Consider the following 21,215-nt stretch of genomic DNA (forward strand, 5'->3'; position numbering starts at 1 on the left):
CGCGAGGCGTTGTGTGCTTGGAGATCTGCTGTTTTCGCTACTTTTGTGCGACAGCCTTGTATGATGAAGCAGGGCTTTGCTTTGCGAGAAAATTTACACATTTGAAACTTGGAGATACGAGGTTTCTGCCCGACAGTGACGATTTACTTTGTTGGCCGCCCACCCCCCAAAATGGAACGAAGGCCGACATTTTATTTTTGATTTTTTTCCTAATGGCGGTTGGGAATGAACCGGCCGTTCGGGAGTTGTCCCGCTCGTCCCTGAATACTGCAATCTAGAAACACTCTGTTACAAGTAAAAGTCTGGAATTCAAAATGTACTAAAATAGAAGGTACATGTTATTATCCTGTTTCACAAGTTTCCTAATGTATAAACTGTAGGGGAAAAGAAATCTTTTGAAAATAGCAGATCTACAAGCTCACAATGCATTGCATCGTGACGCATTGTGAGCTTGTAGATCTGCTATTTTCAAATGGCCAAAACATATATAGGGCTGAAGTGGTTAATGTATGTTTAGTAATAAAAATCTAAATCTACAAAGTAACTATAAGTTCCAAATAAATTTAGTAGAGTAAAATTACAATATTTGGATCCGAGATGTAGTGGAGTAGAAAGTATTGGCAATTGGAAATACTCAAGTGAAGTACATTCTGTATAGGCCTACCTCAAAACTGTACTTATGTACAGTACTTAAGTAAATGTACTTAGTTACTTTACACCACTGCCTGTATATCCACAACATGACCCCTAAGTTAATTGTGCAAAATAGAGCAATCATTTTATGAAACGCTTGTTTTGTTGATGTCTAAGTTGCAAAATATATTCCTTCATAATTTGTCTTTCCCCGCAATAATATTATTTTGTATTATAAATGACTTTTAAAAAATGCTAGCCTATATACCTCATGCTGCTTGAACTCTCTGCACTATATCTCAATTGCAGTAATACTTATAAAAAGTTCCCAGCACATTATAGCGGAGACTCTGGGTTGTAAAGCCCCTATCAGAGTCCAAGGTGAAGAGCTATCCACCGCAAATTTTAGGTGGAAAGCTTTCCACCTCAAGTCAGAAAATAAGTGGAGGCCATCATAGTCAGTCACGGTGAAGTCCTATTCACCGTGACTGACTGGTCCAGGTCGACCAATCAGTGAACGGGGTGAAGAGTCTATCTGTCTGAAAGTAAAAACAGAGAGATGTGTCGGTGGATAGCTCTTCACCGCGAGGAATGACGTAACGTTGTAGTTTTATGACTCAAAAAGACTACACCGCGGTGGATAGCTCTTCACCGCGGTACCGACTCTGATAGGGGCTTAATCCTCCACCATGCATCCACCTGCTGCGCACTCCCAAGATCACAATTCAGGCTTTTGCAAATCCCGCCCCATTCTGCCCTGTTACTATGATGGGACATTAACCCTGGGCAGATTGTTTTTATAGTGGCAGTGAATGGGATTTTTTTTTTCATAGCCTCATTACAGCTATATAAAGTACCAAAAAAAATACATCTACGTGATATTAATAAAAAGGGAAGAAAAAGGTACAGTAATTACATAGCAAAACAGTAATTTTCCCCCAAAAATATATGTTTTAATTAGTTTAATCCTCTGGATCAGAGAGAGAATAGAAATCGCGCATTGCATCTTGGGTAGGAAGAGGAGAACTATAATCTGTTCTCCTCACATAATAGGCTGGCTTTTCGTAATTCTGCCCATTTAAAATATATGTACCCAAACGTAACAAGTTAGACCATTGATAAGGTCCATGTGAACTAGTCTGTTGAAGCTTATTCATTACAATGATCGCAAACGCTATGGTCGCGAGCGGCCTGGTCGTGCTCCGCAGTGCGGACAGCCGGTGAAAGACGGCTCCCACTTTCTCCGACTGCAGAACTCCACCCCCGCTTGCAAAAAGTGAATGTATTTTTCTGGTTGGCCAGTCAGGGAGTCTCAGGGACCAATCAGAAGGCTGACAAACGGTGAATTGACTGTGTCGGCAGGAGGGTTTTACCGCCTCCCGTTTGTATTGCAAGAGCTGGCGAGAACCTCTGGGAACTCTAGTGCTCATTCATTTGTGTTTAGTCTACTTCCATTTTATTAACCACTTGGCGTCCCTATTTTGTATATGGACAGACATTTTCGAACATTCTCATAACATTTCAAAATGTTCGAAAAAAGCACACAAAAAAAAGAATTAGCAGATCTAATGATCTAATGTACACGCTCACAACCACGTCCGGATGTGAGCTTGTAGAGTGTCTGTTTTCTCTGTTTGTCACACTCTGCAGCAGTGTTGATTTTGACGGCAGAGTTTGGTTTAGTTTTAGTCATAGGTGTTTTGAATAAAATTTCATTTCGTTTTTGTCATATTTTAGTCCACTAAATATCACATGATTTTCGTCAACCTAATCTACAAATGATTTTGTCAACAACAAAAATATTTTGGCAGGCCATGATGGCGTCGTAATGGCAGATTTTACACTTGGTTGCAAGCTGAAAATAGCTGATCTACAAGCTCACAAGCATGACATGACTTGTCTTTTTGTTCTACTGGATGTCTTCTCTACTAGTCCCTCCCTAAAATGTTGGTCTAGTTTTTATTTGTTGGCAAAATTTGAATTTGAAGTGTGTGTGTGTGTGTGTGTGTGTGTGTATAGGGCTTTTTCAGTGGTTAAAGGGAAGATGTTTCATTCGGGAATGGAACCTCACATGATGTGTTTTCCTTCTGATGTGGTCTGCAGGTTAAGTGGGGCGTGGAGGACAACAGCAACAATGACTAGACTTTGAAGCAGGTGACAGAGAGGGTGTATGAAGGAAGGAAGCACCGATGTTCTCTCCCCCCGACCAGGAAAACATCTCCTCCTCGCCGGCCTCCATCAAAGGCCCAGTCAAATATGGGGAGCTCATTGTCCTGGGGTATGACGACGACATGTGCATTTATTGATATTCATCTGTTATTCTGTTTACGACGCCCTTTTAGGTCTAGGGATAGGAGTTTGTATCATGGAAATAATTACCACCAGGCTGTAAATGAGGGAGGCCACACAAGGCTTTTAGAGTGCAAAATGGGTTTCTTTAGTGTGTTTTGTTTGGTATTTGCATTATTTACAAAATATGCATGCACAGGGCATGTATACAGTACTGCATAAACAAGCCACTACCGGCGGACGCGGATGTTGCCAAAATAACAAAAGAAGCAGCTTGGGAAAACAAAGACAGACTAACTAACTAAATGACTCACAACTAGTAGTGGAAACAAAAGCCTGCATACTCTAACCAAACCAATGTTAAAAATTACATCATTGGCAACCACACCTTAGTGTGCTTAACTCAGTTAGCGCCGGGCGACTTTACGAGCGACTAGTTCACTATGGCGTTTGGTGCCGAGCGACTCGGAGCGACTTTTATATAAAAGCATTGTTTAAGCTTTTAATATGTGTTTATAGACGGAGCGAAATGGTTAGCTTACCTCAGCTAATGTCCACACGTAAACCGTGAAAAAAAAGGATACGATTATGACGTCACCTTTAAACCAGGGCTTCCTGTTGACAACAGGCCTCTGCTAGCGTTAGCCTCAATGCAACCATCCGACCCTCACGTAGCTTCACTAGGTCGGATTTTGATTCTGAAACTTTCTGTGTGGCATCTATATACGTCCCGATGCCCATACCAATGGTGGTTTGAGACGATCAAGCACGAATTGAACAGTATTGAGCTGAAATGGTGACCGGCGGCCCGTCCATGTTAAGTCAATGAGGACCAAGTCAGCGTCTCATCCTGTTATGTGGATTTAAACAGGCTTAACATGGGACCATGTCAGTGTATGGTGTATGGTGGTCTCTAGTGGTCATCTGGTGGTATGGTATGCTGAACGTGCATTCGTTAAGGTGGTCTGGTTAAGGTGGTCTGGGGGGATACAAAATAGCTATTTCCTGGCGTTATAAGCGCACATTCATATTCATATTTTGGAAATCTGGCCCTGTATGAGTTAACATACGTTCTGCCAACGTGGTGCCTACTGCCTACAGAGGCCTCAGTCTTACCTGTCCCAAGGCAGAGCATATGCAATTAACTAAGTAGGAGAACAGATATAAAAATACACTTTACGCTCTGGGATTAAAAATGAAGGCTACAAAACAAGGCTAACTCTATAAGAAAGGACAAACCGACAGCCAGGTCAAATGCTTGAGAGAAAGGGTGACTCTCCACGACCCACAACCCTGATAATTGTGTATGACACGTTCATTTATTAATATTCATAGAATTGACCGTGTTCACACTGCAGCTATGATGTCCGCTCGTCATTGGATCACACTTGGGTGTGATGTCAGAGCTAAATGGCCACTGTGTGAATGTGGCCGGTGGCTTTGCCGAACACAGTTTTCTGGGGTTCAGTCAATTATCCAGAGAAATAAGTAGTCATTCAGCACCTTGCTCAAAGGCATTTGACAGGAAACATTGGCTATTGTGGGGCTCAAACTCATGACCTTTTGTGCTCTCTACATATAAGTAATCATTTGCAATCCAAAACGATTCTGTTTCCTCAAGGCCTTGTTAGTGTTTCTAGACTGGTTTGGTTTGGCTTTGGGTCCATCCATATACCTTGAAGCATCCTTATCTAAAAATCAGCCAACAAAACACTCTGCAGATTATACTTGTGTTATAAAGCCCTGCTTCCTCCAAGATGCTTTTTTTTATCTGAGCGCAGCGCATGTTTTTAACTGTTTATAATGGGAGCGTCTTTTTTTTTTTTTTTTTTTTTTTTTTAACTCCAGCTACTTGGTGTAGCGTTGGGCATTTACCAAGTTTTACCAAGTTCAGAGCCAGCTCAACATATTGTGGTTATAAAAGAGGTAGAGATTTTACACCCTTATTTTTTTTTTTTTTTTCAAGTTCCCGTTGATCCTAGAGCATCAATCTTCACAAGCATCAAGTTTTTAACTCAACTTTTATTCTCCATTTAGCACCTCTCTCTCTCTCTCTCTCTCTCTCTCTCTCTGTCTCTCTCTCTCTCTCTCTCTCTAGCGTGGTTATACTTGGCAGCTGAATGTTGAATGAGCTTAAACAAATACCTGCATTTAGCACTGTACGTCTTGCACGTTTGAGCCAGTGGGTTTTGTTTTAGTACTGCATAATTCAACCTAGATCCCGTGAAATGCACGGATACCATCAACCACATGGAGACTGCACTGAGGAGGAATCAGGGACATGCTGGGCCCCTGATTCAGCCCAGGAATAAGAGTTGTAGAGGCCCTCATTGCGCGCTATAGAGAGAGATCTGTGTGCTTGTAGATCTGCTGTCTTCACTACTTTTGTGCGACGGCCTTGATTGATGAAGCAGGGCTTTGCTTTGCGAAAAAATTTACAAATTTGAAACTTGGAGATACGAGGTTTCTGCCAGACAGTGACGATTTACTTTGTTGGCCGCCCAGCCCCCAAAATGTAACGAAGGCCGACATTTTATTTTTAATCTTTTCGTAATGGCCGGCCTGGAGCGGCCGGGAATGAACCGGCTGTTCGGGAGTTGTCCCGCTTTTCCCAATGGCCAGCACGTCCCTGGGAGGAATGCAGCTGCAGACTTCCTTAGTGAAAAAGAGCTGTGTGTTGCTGAACCGTCATAAAGACGTCAGGAAATAGCGGCTGTTGTGGTTTTTCGAATGTTTCTTTTATACTTTTCAATTGTGTTTCGGGAACTAGAATTAAACCGTCTGGGATGTCCCACCAACTGACAATTACTGTGGTGGCAATCTTTTATTTTGAAGTTGAAATATGGTTGGGGAAAACAAAGGTTGTTTGAAGTGCGGCCTGATTTTAATTGTCACACAGGAGGTTGAATGTACAGTAGACGGAGCCTGACAAGCAAGTCACTGTCCCTTTTTCTTAACCATTTAAAGTGGCACTATTTAACTTTAATTGTATGAATAAAATGGGATTTTGTCCAATCTGTATGAGTATGTTTATACAAAATAACTCAAAGAAACTGTATGGTAGAACAGGTTAATACAATATAACTCATACAATTGGGGTGGTTGTATTTTGTCTCCCTCGCCAAGGGTCATGTCTCACCCAGACAAACGATCTGACGTGAATTTTGACCTGATCCAATTCATCCCCTGGCCTGAGCAAGCAAGCATTCTCTAGTCCAGGGATATTCAACAGAGTTGGGTGGGGCTCCAAATCTTTGTGTGATAGAAAACGTTTTTCTCCTTTTTTATATTAACCACTTGTGTCCATATTCTGAGTGTCCATATTCGGAGAACATTAGCCCAAAATAGCAGATCTACAAGCAGATCTCGCAGTGCGAGGCGTTGTGAGATTGTAGAGTAGCTATTTTTGGCAAAGAGGTTTGGTGTAGAGGGGAAAAAAGAGCAGACTAAGAGGGGAAAAAGAGCAGACTAAGTATTAAGTACATAGTGAAAGGTCAACTTTATTAAGTGTTGACAGTTCAAGTGGTTAAATATCTGAAAACACAAATTGACATGAATCCAAATCACACTGATGATTGTGCTGTCAAACAATGAAACTATATGGAATCTCTGAAAAGGTTATGGGGGTCCCTGCTTCATCTCTCTCTCAACAAAGGGGTCCTTGGCCTGAAAACGTCAAAGACCTCTGCTCTATCTAGTCTATTAGCTCAATTTCAGCACTTGGTGCAGGTAGAAGAGGAAAGTTACATAATGCAGTTGTAAGTATATCCACCTAACAACATAACAGACCATGTGGTGAATGTGGAACGATTTCCCCTGATAACGACTTGGCCAAAATAGGGATGTCAGGTTGAAAGTGGTTAAAGAAACTCAGGATTTTAACATTTCCCACTGAAAACATTGGTCTTTGTTTGGAATGTTTACATGACCTTCAGCTACTGATTGGCCTTTGTGGCAAATAATCCCAATTTAGTCAAGGATTTCAGTTCCCTTCTACTAACAGTAGCTAAATGAAACCTCCACCGGCTGTCTGTCAGTCAGTCCCTCCGTCAGTCCCTCTGTCTGTCCGTCACGTCACGTTACACTTTTGGCCCTACTCTTATCTCCGGCACCGTTGCCCCTATCCATGCCAAACTTTACACACTACACACACTCCTTGGCTGGCAAACCACATCCTCCGCCCCAGATTTCTCACATGCCCTTGTTTTCGCCACCATGAGGCTGCGTGTATACGCAGATATACACGCAGAGATAAGAGCTAAGCGACCTTATCTCCCAATTAAGGAGTCTTACTGGTAATACAATAAAAAAACGTGATGACATCACTCCGGTGTGATTTACAATACAAACCCCAAAATCAATCCTCCAGTTCTAGGCAACACAGAAGGGGGGGAACTTTTTTTCAACTCCTCTACGGTATATTAATGACATAGTTCAATATATGAAAATGGATGGTTTTCCCCTTTTAAGTACTGTACTTAACCACAAAGTTCTCCAACCACTGTCTCATCTTCTCTTCACAGGTACAATGGCTCCCTGCCCAACGGGGACAAGGGCAGGCGGAAAAGCCGCTTCGCTTTGTGCCGCAGGCCGAAGGCCAACGGTGTGAAACCCAGTACCGTCCATATGGGCTGTACTCCACAGGCAGCTAAGGTACAATCTACATACAGTTAAACCCAGTACCGTCCATATGGGCTGTACTCCACAGGCAGCTAAGGTACAATCTACATACAGTTAAACCCAGTACCGTCCATATGGGCTGTACTCCACAGGCAGCTAAGGTACAATCAACATACAGTTAAACCCAGTACCGTCCATATGGGCTGTACTCCACAGGCAGCTAAGGTACAATCTACATACAGTTAAACCCAGTACCGTCCATATGGGCTGTACTCCACAGGCAGCTAAGGTACAATCAACTTACAGTTTAGACATTTAGCAGACACTCTTAATCCAGAGCGATTTACAGTAAGTAAGGTGAACACATGGTAATACGTCAAATCATGCATAGAGCAGGGGCGTCAATTGGGTATGGCAGGTGTATGCAGCCTGCCATACCCTGGGTCCAGGGGGGAAAATAAAAGTTACTTTTAAATATAAATCCATGAATGTCTCTTTGTCTATCTGCGCTGGTTATTATGTTGTTAAATTACAGTAAAATAACTACAAATGCAAAATTTTACAAAATGGTCACTTTAACAAGGTATTATGATTATATTCTCCAGACTTGTATTCTTCCCAGCTTGACAAAATGGTATATTCCCAGGTTCCGCAGGTCAGCTGCACAGGTGCAATGCATTATTGTTAATTGTGGCACGTTTACTAACATGCTAAGTTTAGCTGCACTTGAACAAACATTCCAGGCTGCCATATCCAGCCCAAAAAAAACGTAGAAACCTTTGTAAAAAACTGAAGAAAAAAATATTTTTTTTCAGACATTGTGAAAATAGCAGATCTACATGCTCACAACGCCTCGCAGTGCGAGGCGTTGTGAGCATGTAGATCTGCTATTTTCACAATAGAACCGTATATAAATCTAATGCCTCTTTTTCATGAGGACTCCCATCTTTGCCATACCCTGGCTTTTGCTGAACTGACGCCACTGGCATAGAGACAGTATAGTGCCTCAGTATTCTAGGTATCATACGTAAACCAGGAATCTATCATCAGTCTTGACTCTTGAAACATTATATTACCAAAAAATTATATGTACATTGAAACTATACAAGGATGCCAGGTCAACAATGAAACTGTCTATATAACATGCTCTCTAAATAAAAATTAGTTCACCCCCAAAATGACTTATTTTCTATTGATTGCTCACACCATTCAATAATATATTTGTTTTTATTGTCGCATGACTAAGACAAATATTTGATAATAGTACATTTACCCCCATTGATTCTGGATTTTTGGGTCCCCATTCAGAAACAATGGAGGGACATTCTTTGTAATCAAATTATTGTTTTAGGAATGCGACAAATATAAAAACATTGTTGAACTCAAGACTCCATGGCGTGAGTAATCAATAGAGGAAAAAGTCATTTTGGGGGTGAACTACTCCTTTAACCTCTGCATAAGACTGCATGGTCGTCAAGGCTAGGGCAAGTGCTACGGGCTAAAGTGGAGTCTGAAAAGGCCAGTCTTCAGATTACAGTCCTCACAGTGTTCGTTGAAATACGAGAAGTGTACAGAATGGAACCAAATCTGGTTCCGTTTGTCACACTCTCAGAGTTACAGGCACAAGGGTCCATGAGCCCCTCAGGGACCTACCTGGCAATGTGTTTAACATTAAGACCTGGAATAATGTTATGCTTTAGCTATTGAAAAATAGCAGATAACCTCACAGCGTGGCACCGTGTGCCACGTTGCAAGCTTGTAGATCTGCTATTTTTTTTTTTATCGTAAAAATATTTGCTAATCCTTGAATATATATTTTTCAGAGCAAACTCAACTCAAAGTAAATCAAATCTTTGCTTCTGGGAGTCACTGGAACAACATATTTTTAGATGGGGGTCCGAAGCCAAATACAAGTAATTTTTAGGGTCCTTGACTTGAAAAGGTTTGAGAACCACTGATTTAAGAAGGATTTAGAAGACATGTATGTAATCAATTCAAATCAATGTTCAAAAATAGCAGATCTACAGTACACGTTTGCAGCCGCGCAGTGAGCTTGTATATCTGCTATTTTTTTAATGGCTAAAGCATAAAATATTGGTTAAAGAGGTTCAAGTCTAACGCAACACAGATGCGTTCCAGGTCTAAATGTGTTAAAGAACTATACGTGTGATTTGGAAAATAACATGTGGTTTCTAACGGTGAACATCTTCTGTGATACAGGCTATAAGCAACAAGGACCAGCACAGCATCTCCTACACTCTCTCCCGAGTCCAGACGGTCGTGGTGGAATACACTCACGACAGCAACACGGACATGTTTCAGGTCTGTAGGATACATAATGCAGTGGCTCTCAAACTGGTCCGGGGACCCCCAGCGGTCCTGTGGGGGGAGGGGGATGGAAATGACGAACCGACGACAGCATCTGTTCTTGGATTTTGGGAGGTGTAGTTCGAAACTCTTATGTAACATTCAGGAGATTAGTGGAATAGTTGTCTGGCTACACAAGACTAGTAGGTTTGTGTGGAGGAGGTATACCTTTCTCTGAAACGTACCTAATACCAATCAATTATTTAAGGGACACACTCGTAGTGCTGAGTGCTTAGTAACTACCCTACTTGCTCCCTCGTCACTCGGCAAAAGTAACCTTGTCATGGCAAGGTAGGCCTATCCACGAGTTTCCTACGCCCCATAGTGCATTGCGCAGACGTCTGCATCGATCTTCCGCCGCCGATTTACAAGCTCACAGCGGGTTGCATCTGCGACGCGACGTGAGCTTGTATGTCTGCTGTTAAACCCGGAGGTTTGGTCCTGATAGTCTCCAGTAAACTCCCGCGGAAACTTGTGGATATATGTTGATTACAAAGTAGATTTAATGACTGTCTTCTTCTAGGAGGTCGCTTGTTCTCTATGTGGGGTTTGGTGACCCCTAGAGGTTCTTGAGGGGGTTCCAGCCATTATTAGTTGGTTCTACAGATACAGTAAATAATAGTGAGCTTGAAGATGCTACATCTGCATGACACTGAATGGCTATTTTTCAAAATTCGTATCTCTTTCTTAGGAAATATTTGACAATATGGATAATGTTTTATAGTATACCGGTAGTTCATGTATTACCTTTGACAGTAATGGTCTTATCTATTTGTTTATTTATTTATTAAAAAGGTCTTAACAGTCATGAAAAAAAATTGCAGATACCCTGTATAGTGTATACATTTATACTGTATGTTGGTTTGTTTACTATCGAGTGAGACCCCTCCGCCCCCTCAGTTGAGAATCACTGTCTTGCTGCAAGTATACAGACTTCCTATGTGGTTGAACAACATGACGCAAAAAAACAAACACAATACGGGAAGTGATGAAACAATGAACTGTAAAACTGCAATTGCACAAACAACATGTTAGTAATTATGTGTCTGGCAAGCACACTGATAATTGAGGCCTTTTTTACTGTAAATCACAATCAACAGCACAGCAGGCTGACAGTCCCATATTGCTGTATACTGACTGACTGACTGCCTGCATGCTTAAGACAAATGTCCATTTTATGCAAAATTTGATGGACAATAAAGTTTTCTTATCTTATCTTTCCCCCTCTCTTACCCCGCTCTGCTGGGCCACTTATGTGCCATCAGAGAGGGCCTTGCAATTTCAGGGCACACTTGTTGATAGTGACGGACAGACAGACATTTCGTCGTTTAATAGTTAGATTATGGTGTCACCTGAAACTTGACCTTTTGAGTGTGTGCCAGCGGCTACGTCATTGTAGTCCTTAGCGGCCATTTCTTGGGTCAAAACACAGGTGTTTCAATTGTTTGATTGCATAGAACTAATGCTATAGTCTAATCAGAACACCTGTGTAAGGCTGTGTTTACCCAAGAAATGGCCGCTCTTAGAACTACATTTGGCACACCCTATAAGTGGCTGTGCGTGTGTCCGTAGCCTTTTTCCTCAGCGTTTTGCTATAGTAAAATGTGTGTGCGTAGCATCATGTTTGTCTAGTGATGTCATATGTCGTATGTCTGTAGCCTTTTTCCTCAGCGTTTTGCAATAGTAAAATGGGTGTGCGTAGCATCATGTTTGTCTAGTGATGTCATATGTTGTATGTCTGTAGCCAGTGATCGAGTTATACCCACAGAGCTATGGGAGCCCTATTCTGGCGGCGCCGAAGGCGCCGCCAGAATAGGGCTCCCATAGCTCTGGGGGCCTTTCGCTGCCGCCAAAGGCGGCGGCGAAAAAAAATCGGGTAATTGCGGATATAAAGTCGCCTAAAACGGGTACTTTCCTATATTAAATCATATTAAATCGGGTATTTCGCGGATATAAAGTCGGCTAAAACGGGTATTTCCTATATTAAATCATATTTTTCCTTTCACAATATTAATTCGGGCTTCACATTGGCTATGTTGACAACTCCAGGCAGTCTTTTCTGTTCATATTAACTCACCATTATTGCTCAGCCTCCAGTTCCCAATTCCTCCATCTGATGATCTGAGCTCTGAGCCATCCAGCCAAAAGTTCCCGTTCTGGTAGCATAAAGTCGGGCTAAAATGGGTATTTTTCTTTCTCAAAACAAGGCGGGTCGGGTTCATATTTATTTACTAAAAAAAACATTGTCACGGGCACAGGCACACTAAGGCTACAGTCTTGCTAAGACAGCGTTGTTTTGTTTGGTTGTTTTGTTGCTGTCCGGCGTGTCCGCCTTCCTTTGCCGTCCGGGCCGTGGCTAGAAGTGCAAAGACTCGATGCAGTGGTTCCTAGCTTAGCCTATGCCCAGGCCATGGCGAGACCACGCAGCTGGGTAGGTCTGCATCCAGGGCCTCCTCGGCCCTGGGGGAAAGGTAGGAACCATTGCAGCGAGTGTGTTATAACCCGGACGGTAAAGGAAGACTCACACCCCACATTAAATGCGCCTGATTTATAATAATAAAATGAATAGTAGGATTAAACGGTGTGATGTCATTGTTCAGTCTTACTGTCTAACATGTTTATTTAGTATATCTAGTTAACATAAATAATATAAATTCTTCCAATGGAACATAAAAAAAAAAAAAAACGAGAAAAAAAAAAAAAAAACACACTTAGAAAAAAAGAGACCCCAAAGGGGGTTGTTGACTATGGGGTCCCAGACTTTAACTATGGGAGCTAAGACCCCACTGGCACCCGCATAACTCGAACTCTGTCTGTAGCCTTTTTCCTCAGCGTTTTGCCATAGCAAAACGTGTGTGTGTAGCACGTAAACCGCTCCATAGAGTGGCTGTGCGTGTGTCTGTAGCCTTTTTCCTCCGTGTTTTGTCATAGCAAAATGTGTGTGCGTAGCATCATGTTTGTCTAGTGATGTCATATGTTGTGTGTCTGTAGCCTTTTTCCTCAGCGTTTTGCCATAGCAAAACGTGTGTGTAGCATAGCCTGTACATCCTAGACTCAAATCCTAGTCTGAAGATGTTATACAAGCACGACCACCGCTCACTTCACATGGGGTGTGATTTTTATAGTCTGGTTGGCTGAAATCTCATGTGAGCCTCGACAATCCACCGATCCCCAAGGTTTTCGGGCATATGCCCGTTTATGCCCGTTCTGATTTGCTACGGGCATAGACGGCCCCTCTCGGGCCCTTATACAGTAGGCCTATATGCCACGATGTTATGATGTCACCCTTTGCTCCTCTCTGATTGGCTATGGGCATAGAGAATGCTGGTCCCTCATTGGCTGTTCACATTGATGGTGACGTCACGTTTATGGTGATGACAAGTTGATGACGTCACCGGAATACTGGTCCCTGATTGGCTGAGGGTGACGGACAGACAGACATTTTGTCGTTTAATGGTACAAGATGATCAGTAATTGGAGGCCACTATACCAATATAAGTGGCAGAATACACAATATAGTGGTTTCAGCAACACTTCAAGAGGCTGCTTTTATTTTGACTGTTTGAGAAATGTTGAGGTGGACCGTATGTCTGAATGAAGGACCAACCTCAGGGGTTGAGGCTGCTGTTCCTGTGGGACCCAAGCTTTACTACTTTGGAAGGTACAGTTACATGAATGACAGCGAGCAGCTTGAAGTCCATATCTTCAATATAGTGTCTTTGCGCTGGAGGAAGTTGCCTCCAGTGAAGACTCTTAAGTGGAGAACGTCCTGTTGATGTTCCGTACAGGCGCTGGGGCCACACAGCTGTACTGATACAAGATATCATTTACATCTGGGGGGGCTACCCACAATGCAACATTCTTTATGCATTTGATGTGGACACGCACAGGTGGTTGAAGCCCAAGGTGTCAGGGACTGTTCCAGTGGGGAGGAGCCGTCACTCGGCCTATGTCTTTGGGAAGCTCATGTATGTCCATGGAGGATGTAGCTCAGAGATCTATGGAAACACTAAAGACATCTACAAGTTGGACACCACCATAATGGTCTGGTCTTTAATTAACACCAGAGGCACTACACCACCTGTTACAATATGTCACTCTGCCACCATCATTGGTACAAAGATGTTTGTATTTGGGGGCTTTGGCCTTGGGACTGGGCTGAGCTACTGCAACATCAGTGTGTTTGACACAGAGACCAACTCCTGGCTGACCATGCCTTCTGCAAAGTTTCTCCCAGAAGGACGCAGTTCTCATTCAGCCTGTACCTACAACGGAGAACTGTAAATATTTGGTGGTGCGAAAATGAAACAGACCTTCAATGATTTGTGGAAATTCAATCCAGGAACTCTCACCTGGAAGAAGGTTGAGCCCAAGGGAAAAGGCCCGGATAGGATGTATGGGATGTGCTGTTGCATCGTGGGAGATCGTATCATCCTCTTTGGAGGATTCCCCACACCCCATGACCTGTACATCTTAGACTTGAGTCCTAGTCTGAAGTCATTATGCAAGCTAGCAGTTATTCAGTACGGTCTGGAGCAGTCTGAACTCCCACTTGACCTCAGGTGGGAACTGGCAGCCATGAATAAGAACAGCAACAGTAGTGGACAAACTAACTAGCGTAGTTTTGAGAGAGATGGTGACTGAAAAACTAAATTGAATATGTTTTTCCCATTTCCTGAAAAGTAACCATTTTGGACTAAATGTTTTCCACCCGACAGTGACGATATGAGGTCATAGTGTCACAGAACATGGAGAGAGATCAACTCAAAGCAGCTTGTCTGCTCTCTGCTGTGTACAGATCTAATGGTCTGTGATTCCACACCACTATGACACATCACCATCCTGCCAAAGTGGTTTCGAGCTCTTCTGAGACAAGGGCTGTCACGATTATGACATTTTACATGACGCGCCGCGCCGCGATGCGACGCGGCGTGAGCTTGTAGATCTGCTATTTTCAGTTTTTTACTTTAAAAAGATATATGGACCTTTTTCAACATGGACACGATTATGACGATTATGAAAAATAATCACGATTATGTCAAATAATTGCGATTAGACGATTATGTAATAATTGTGACAGCCCTATCTGAGACATGGGGCAGATGGACAGATGGACAGAATGATGGACAGACGGATAGACAGACAGAAGCACAGTGACATGGAGGGAGGGGATATGACATCATGTCCTGTGCATCTATTGCTCATTTGTACTTCACTTGAGTACATTGTCCACCACTGCAGACATATAGATACAAATAATATACTCATATAGTACTTTTTTAAGGGGAAAAGACTGTTGTCACCGACCATCTTAATCACTCCTTGGCTTTATGAAAAGACTCATTATGCTCCAGTTAAGTTAGGGGAAAGCAATTTGGGTTTAGGATTGTAAATGGAGTTAGAAATAAGCAAGGGTGAGAAGAGGAATGAATGTCTGAGGCAAGCTCCATGTGAGGTTTCTAACTGTTATCTGATTCTGTTTAAAGCAGTGGTTCTCAAACCTTTTAATTTCAAGGACCCCACGTTTGGTATATATTATAGGCCATTGGTTCTCAAAGTTTTTCATGTCAAGGACCCCCAAATTGATACATATTAGCCTGCAGAACCCTATTTGAAAAGATCTGCAAGAGATTTTCACAGCCACAGCAGTGATTCTCAACCATTATTTTAAATGACAGGCACCCCCAGTTTGGTATGCATTAGACCGCGGACCTCCATTTGATGGCATGGACCCAAAGCTACACTGTAAAATCAGGAGTGTCCATTGATTGATTGAAGACTTTATTAGAAGTTTGCATAGGAAAAAAGGTACAGTTTCATGACGGTACAGTTCACTGGTACAAGGTCTACTAAAAGGAGATCCATGAAAAGACTAAGCTTATTTCCACTGGAAACCATTGAAGTATCTCATATAACATTGAATGACAGACAAATAGAACACAGTACTATGCAGTAGATATGTAAAGAAAAACAAAATAGAAGACAGTAAGTCAAAACAAACAGTATATACAAAGAAGGGGCAGGGGAGGGTAGGGTTGGGCTAGATTCTTTTTTACCAGTTGCGAACGGCTGCTGCCTGTAAGTGGTTTTTCAGGGCAATTTTAAAGGATGCTAGTGATCCACACTCCTTTGTGGCCTTCGGTAAGGCTTTCCACATTTTGGTGGTATAGCAGAAAAAAGAGTTTGACCCTTTGTTGGTTTTGACTCTGGGTTGAAAGGAGTTGAGGAGTGTCCATTCAGTCCCATGTGTACATTCTCAGAGTTACAGATCCTTATAAAGGTCCATTTGGTTAAAATCAATTGGCTGGGGACCCCCTCGAACCCCCTTCAAGGACCCCACTTTGAGAACCACTAGTTTAAAGCAAATCTAACATGTCTCTGTACAGTACATGCCCATGGCCTAATCCCAACAACGAATGGACCATATGGATTCATTTTACGCTGCATTTGTGTTTTTCTAGTATAATATTATGCACATGTAAAACCTTTATTATTAGCAGCAGCCTATAGGCTGGCTCTGCAAATGACATGGCAAAGGTGACTGGCCACTTAAAGGGGAAGACCACCCATTTTCAATACATTAATATACCTTAGAGGAGTTGAGTGGAAGTTTGTATTGTAAATCACACCGAGATGACATCACACCGGTGTGATTTACAATACAAACCCCCAAATCAATCCTCCTGACTAGGCAACACAGAAGTGGGGGAATATTTTTTATTTATTTCCACACAACTCCTCTAAGGCATATTAATGACATAGTTCAATATTGAAAATGGGTGGGGGCGGCTGCCGACAGAGGCTCTTGGAGAAATGGAGGGGTGGGGTGGGGGTGACCTAACTATAACTAGAGATACTGTTCCTACGAAACAGTGTGGGCTCGCATGTAAAAGAAAATATGTTTTAAAAAGAAATAAAATAAAAATAAAAATGTGTAATTAAATACATTGTTATTATGCCTGCCTTTGTACTGTCTGCGGCACAAATATATACCAACTGTGTGCGGCGGAAATATGCGGCGGACCTCACTCTATAAATAATGAGGATAACATAGTGTTCTCGCCTTCGGCGAGCCCACAATGACATGCTCAAAATAGGGACACTAGGGTGAACGTGTTTACAACAGTGTATGTAAAAAGAAAACCTATGACAAAATGTGCAACCCCTTGTGTATTTGTGTGTGACAGATCGGGCGTTCCACGGAGAGTCCCATTGACCTTGTGGTGACGGACACCATCCCAGGCGGGCACGGTGACAGCCACTCGGTGCAGAGCACCATCTCGCGCTTCGCCTGCCGCATCATCTGCCAACGGAGCCCGCCTTACGCCGCGCGCATCTACGCCGCCGGCTTCGACTCCTCCAAGAACATCTTCCTGGGTGTAAGGTTATGATGGGATGTCAGATGAATGGTCTTCTCCACCAGTGGTTCTCAACCTGTGGGTCGAGACCCCCAAGGGGGTCCCCAAATTATTTTGGGGGGGCCCCAGATGCTTAACTTAATGTGCAACATTGTTTTCTCACTCAACAGTATACACACAAACATAAAGTTTAAGTGTACAAAGGGTATCTGTACATTTCTAAAGTGACAATTTAAAGACTTTTTAATACCTCTAAAATGATAAATTAAACATTGGCCAAATTGTCAAATATTAGAGGCAGAAATTGTGAAAATAGCCGATCTACGTGCTCACAACGCCTCGCAACAGAACAGTGTTATGCAAAATGTAATGCCTCAACTCATAGTGCTTGTCAGCGTGGGAGGGTCTCCAGTTAAAATATTATTATTTTGGGGGTCACGGCCTGAAAAGGTTGAGGACCACTGTTCTACACAACATTTGTGTGACTGTGTGTGACTGTGCTCTTATGAGCACTTATGCTCAGCATACTTACTAGGCCTGACTACAATTAGTCGAATAGTCGACTAATCAATCGAGTCGACTAATGGCAAAACTATGGCAGCCCAAGTGTTAATGGTTAAATCGGACATCAAGCACCCTTACAGCCCGAATGGAATGATCCTCTATTGCAGTGGTTCTCAACCTTTTCAGGCCGTGACCCCCCAAATAATCATATTTTAACTGGGGACCCCTCAGCCTGACAAGCACTAAAAGTTAAGGCATTACATTTTGTATAACACAGTTCTTTTGTGAAAATAGCTGATCTACATGCTCACAGCGCCTCACAGCGCGAGGCGTTGTGAGCATGTAGACCGGCTATTTTCACAATTTCTGCATCTAATATTTGACAATTTGGCCAATGTTTAATTTGTCATTTTAGAGGTATTAAAAAGTCCTTAAATTATCATTTTAGAAATGTGCAGATACCCTCTATACACTTAAAGTTTGTTGGTTTGTTTACTGTTGAGTGAGAAAACAATGTTGCACATTAAGTAAATCATCTGGGGACCCCCCAAAATAATTTGGGGACCCACAGGTTGAGAACCACTGCTCTATTTCTTTTTCATGATTCGACTTTAGAGATTGATCAGTCGAATCAGACTGAGTGGACTGCCAATCTCAGTTGAATCATGCAAAAAAGAAAAAAAGATATATATTATAGACAACATTTGGCCAATCAGATTCAATTATAGAAAACCTTAGTTGGGGACGGGCCTAATACCTACCCTGGTTAAAGCTGCACTATGACACTCTTCTCTTCTTCCCCGGATTTGAACTCGGTTTTCAGGTCAAACTTCGTGTCAAATCCCGTGTCTGGGTGAGACATGACCTTGACACGATCTACCGTAAATGTCTCAATAGAAGAGCAGGGAGACAAAATACAACCACCCCATTTGTATAAATGATATTGTATTAACATAACCTACCATGCAGATTAGATAAAAATTACATTTTATTGCCCCCCCCCCCCCCCCCCTTCTACAGGAGAAGGCAGCAAAGTGGAGAATGCAGGACGGTCAGATGGACGGGCTGACCACCAACGGCGTGCTGGTGATGCATCCGCGCCACGGCTTCACCCAGGACTCCAAGCCGGGCCTGTGGAGGGAGATCTCTGTGTGCGGCAGCGTGTTCACCCTGCGGGAGACCCGCTCCGCACAGCAGCGGGGGAAGATGGTGGGTCGGGACTGCATACACAGTGTACACTGTATATCGTCTCTGTCGGGTGAAAACCTCATTACGTCCAAAAACGGTCACTTTTCAGGATTCAGATTCACTTCAAGTACATTCTTATACAAATACTTTTGTACTTTTATTCAAGTAAATGTTGAATTCTGGACTTAAAGTATGTATAGTGTGTGCCAGCGGCTACGTCATTGTAGTCCTTAGCGGCCATTTCTTGTGACAAAACACAGGTGTTTCAATTGTTTGATTGGATAGAACTAATGCTATAGTCTAATCAGAACACCTGTGTAAGGCTGTGTTGTCACAAGAAATGGCCGCTCTTAGAACTACATTTGGCACACCCTATTCTACATTGCAGTATTGATACTTTTACTTAACCCATTTAGGCCTAGAATTATTGAAATGCTTTAACCAGTTCAACCAAGCTCACAGCGCGGCACCGAAAAAGTCGTAAAAATGTATGCAAATCTTTGACTATATTTATTTTCAAAGCAAACGTTTGTAACTCAAATTTTGCTTCTGGGTGGTCCCTGGAACTAAATATGTTGAATGGGGTTCCGTGGCCAAATAAATATAATTTTGGGGGTCCTTCACATGAAAACGTTTGAGAACCACTGACATAGTAGTCTCTCAAGAACAGACCAACTGAGCTCCATTTTATTGAAAAGGACATTTTCTTTGACGATGGCTCGCCAGATTGCTGACATAGAAACACAGGTTTTTCAAAAAACCTTAGAAGGATTCAAAAGACACTTATAGAATCGGGTCTAATTTTCACAATTTTTCAAAAATATCAGATCTACAAGCTCGCAGCCCGGCACTCGGTGCTGCGCTGTGAGCTTGTATATCTGCTATTTTTCAATAGTTAAAGCATAAAATAATGATACACAATAATGTGTACCCGTAAAACATTTGAGTACTTTTTCCATCACTGAATCTCATCAACAAAAAACATTTAAAAAAAATCAACTTCTCATGTGTTTCCGTCCCAGGTGGACAGCGAGTCTCAGGAGTTGGTGGACGGCTCGCTCATCGACCTGTGCGGCGCCACGCTGCTTTGGCGCACGGCCGAGGGCCTGGCGTGCACGCCCACCCTCAAGCACCTGGAGGCGCTGCGGCAGGAGCTGAACGCCGGCCGGCCCCAGTGCCCCGTGGGCCTCAACACGCTGGCCTTCCCCAGCCTGCGGCGCGGCAACCAGGAGGTGCTGGACGAGAGGCAGCCCTGGGCCTACCTCCGCTGCGGACACGTCCACGGCTACCACGGCTGGGGCGGCGGGCACCGCAGCCAGGCTGAGGTGAACGTCGAGAAACGTTGTTTGCAGAAACCTCTTGTTTCTATACTCTTTTGTTTTCTTAACCCATTAAAGGTGTAGTTCACCCCCAAAACGACTTTTTTTCCATTGATTACTCACGCCATGGAGACTTTGAGTTCAATAATATTTGTTTTGGTATTTGTCACATTCCTAAGACAAAATGTTTATTATAGTAAATGTATCCCCATTGATTCTGGATGGGGACCCAAATGCATTTGGGTCCTCATCCGGAATCAATGAGGGTAATCAAATTTATTGTAATCAAATTATTGTCTTAGTAAGTTTTACAAATTGTGTTAGGAAACAGTACTAGTGTGGGGAGGGCTCCTTTCACACTGTTTCACAAATCGCAATATCACAGAATCTTTCAGTCATGACATTATTTTAGTTTTTCCTCATTCCTCACCCCGCCTATATAGGTGGAAACGGAGGGCCAGGAGCGCGAGTGTCCCATGTGCCGGGCGCGGGGCCCCTACGTGCCCCTGTGGCTGGGCTGCGAGGCAGGCTTCTACCTGGACGCCGCGCCCCCCACGCACGCCTTCGTCCCCTGTGGCCACGTGTGCTCGGAGAAGACGGCCACCTTCTGGAGCCAGATCCCGCTGCCCCACGGGACGCACACCTTCCACGCCGCCTGTCCCTTCTGCGTGCAGCAGCTGGAGGGAGATGCCGGCTATATCAGACTCATTTTCCAAGGGCCTCTGGACTAACTAGGGCCAACTAGGACAAGCCTTTTTTTTAAATCTCAAGGACCCCTAGCTTGGTGTGCATTAAAAGGCCACGGAAAACCCTCGTAACGACTGGGACCGAATGGACCCCGTAAAGCAGTGGTTCTCAAACTTCATTACTAGGATCCCCAAATTGTTATGGGTTTGGCCGCGGACCTCCATCTGAAAATGTGTTCCAAAAATAAACA

General features: G+C 43.1%; 1 protein-coding gene across 7 annotated transcripts; it reads left to right on the top strand.

Moving 5' to 3' along the window:
- Positions 1-2,822: 2,822 nt before the first annotated feature.
- LOC308281055 (E3 ubiquitin-protein ligase pellino homolog 1-like) lies at positions 2,823-21,009 on the top strand (the record flags this gene model as incomplete). 7 transcript variants are annotated; one of them, XM_080721122.1, is made up of 7 exons in its annotated part: positions 2,823-2,911; positions 7,446-7,575; positions 9,763-9,864; positions 17,097-17,288; positions 18,792-18,980; positions 19,982-20,320; positions 20,722-21,009. In XM_080721122.1, the coding sequence occupies 7 exons, from the start codon at positions 2,823-2,825 to the stop codon at positions 21,007-21,009; spliced, it is 1,329 nt and encodes a 442-aa protein (XP_080577248.1). The 7 variants fall into 7 exon arrangements, with proteins under 7 accessions (XP_080577248.1, XP_080577252.1, XP_080577249.1 ...); XM_080721126.1 differs by having other exon boundaries at positions 19,982-20,290; positions 20,740-21,009; XM_080721123.1 differs by having other exon boundaries at positions 19,982-20,284.
- Between the last annotated feature and the right edge of the window lie 206 nt (positions 21,010-21,215).

This window comes from Nannobrachium achirus (genome assembly GCF_963921795.1).
Source record: "Nannobrachium achirus genome assembly, chromosome: 3".
Lineage (NCBI taxonomy): Eukaryota > Metazoa > Chordata > Actinopteri > Myctophiformes > Myctophidae > Nannobrachium > Nannobrachium achirus.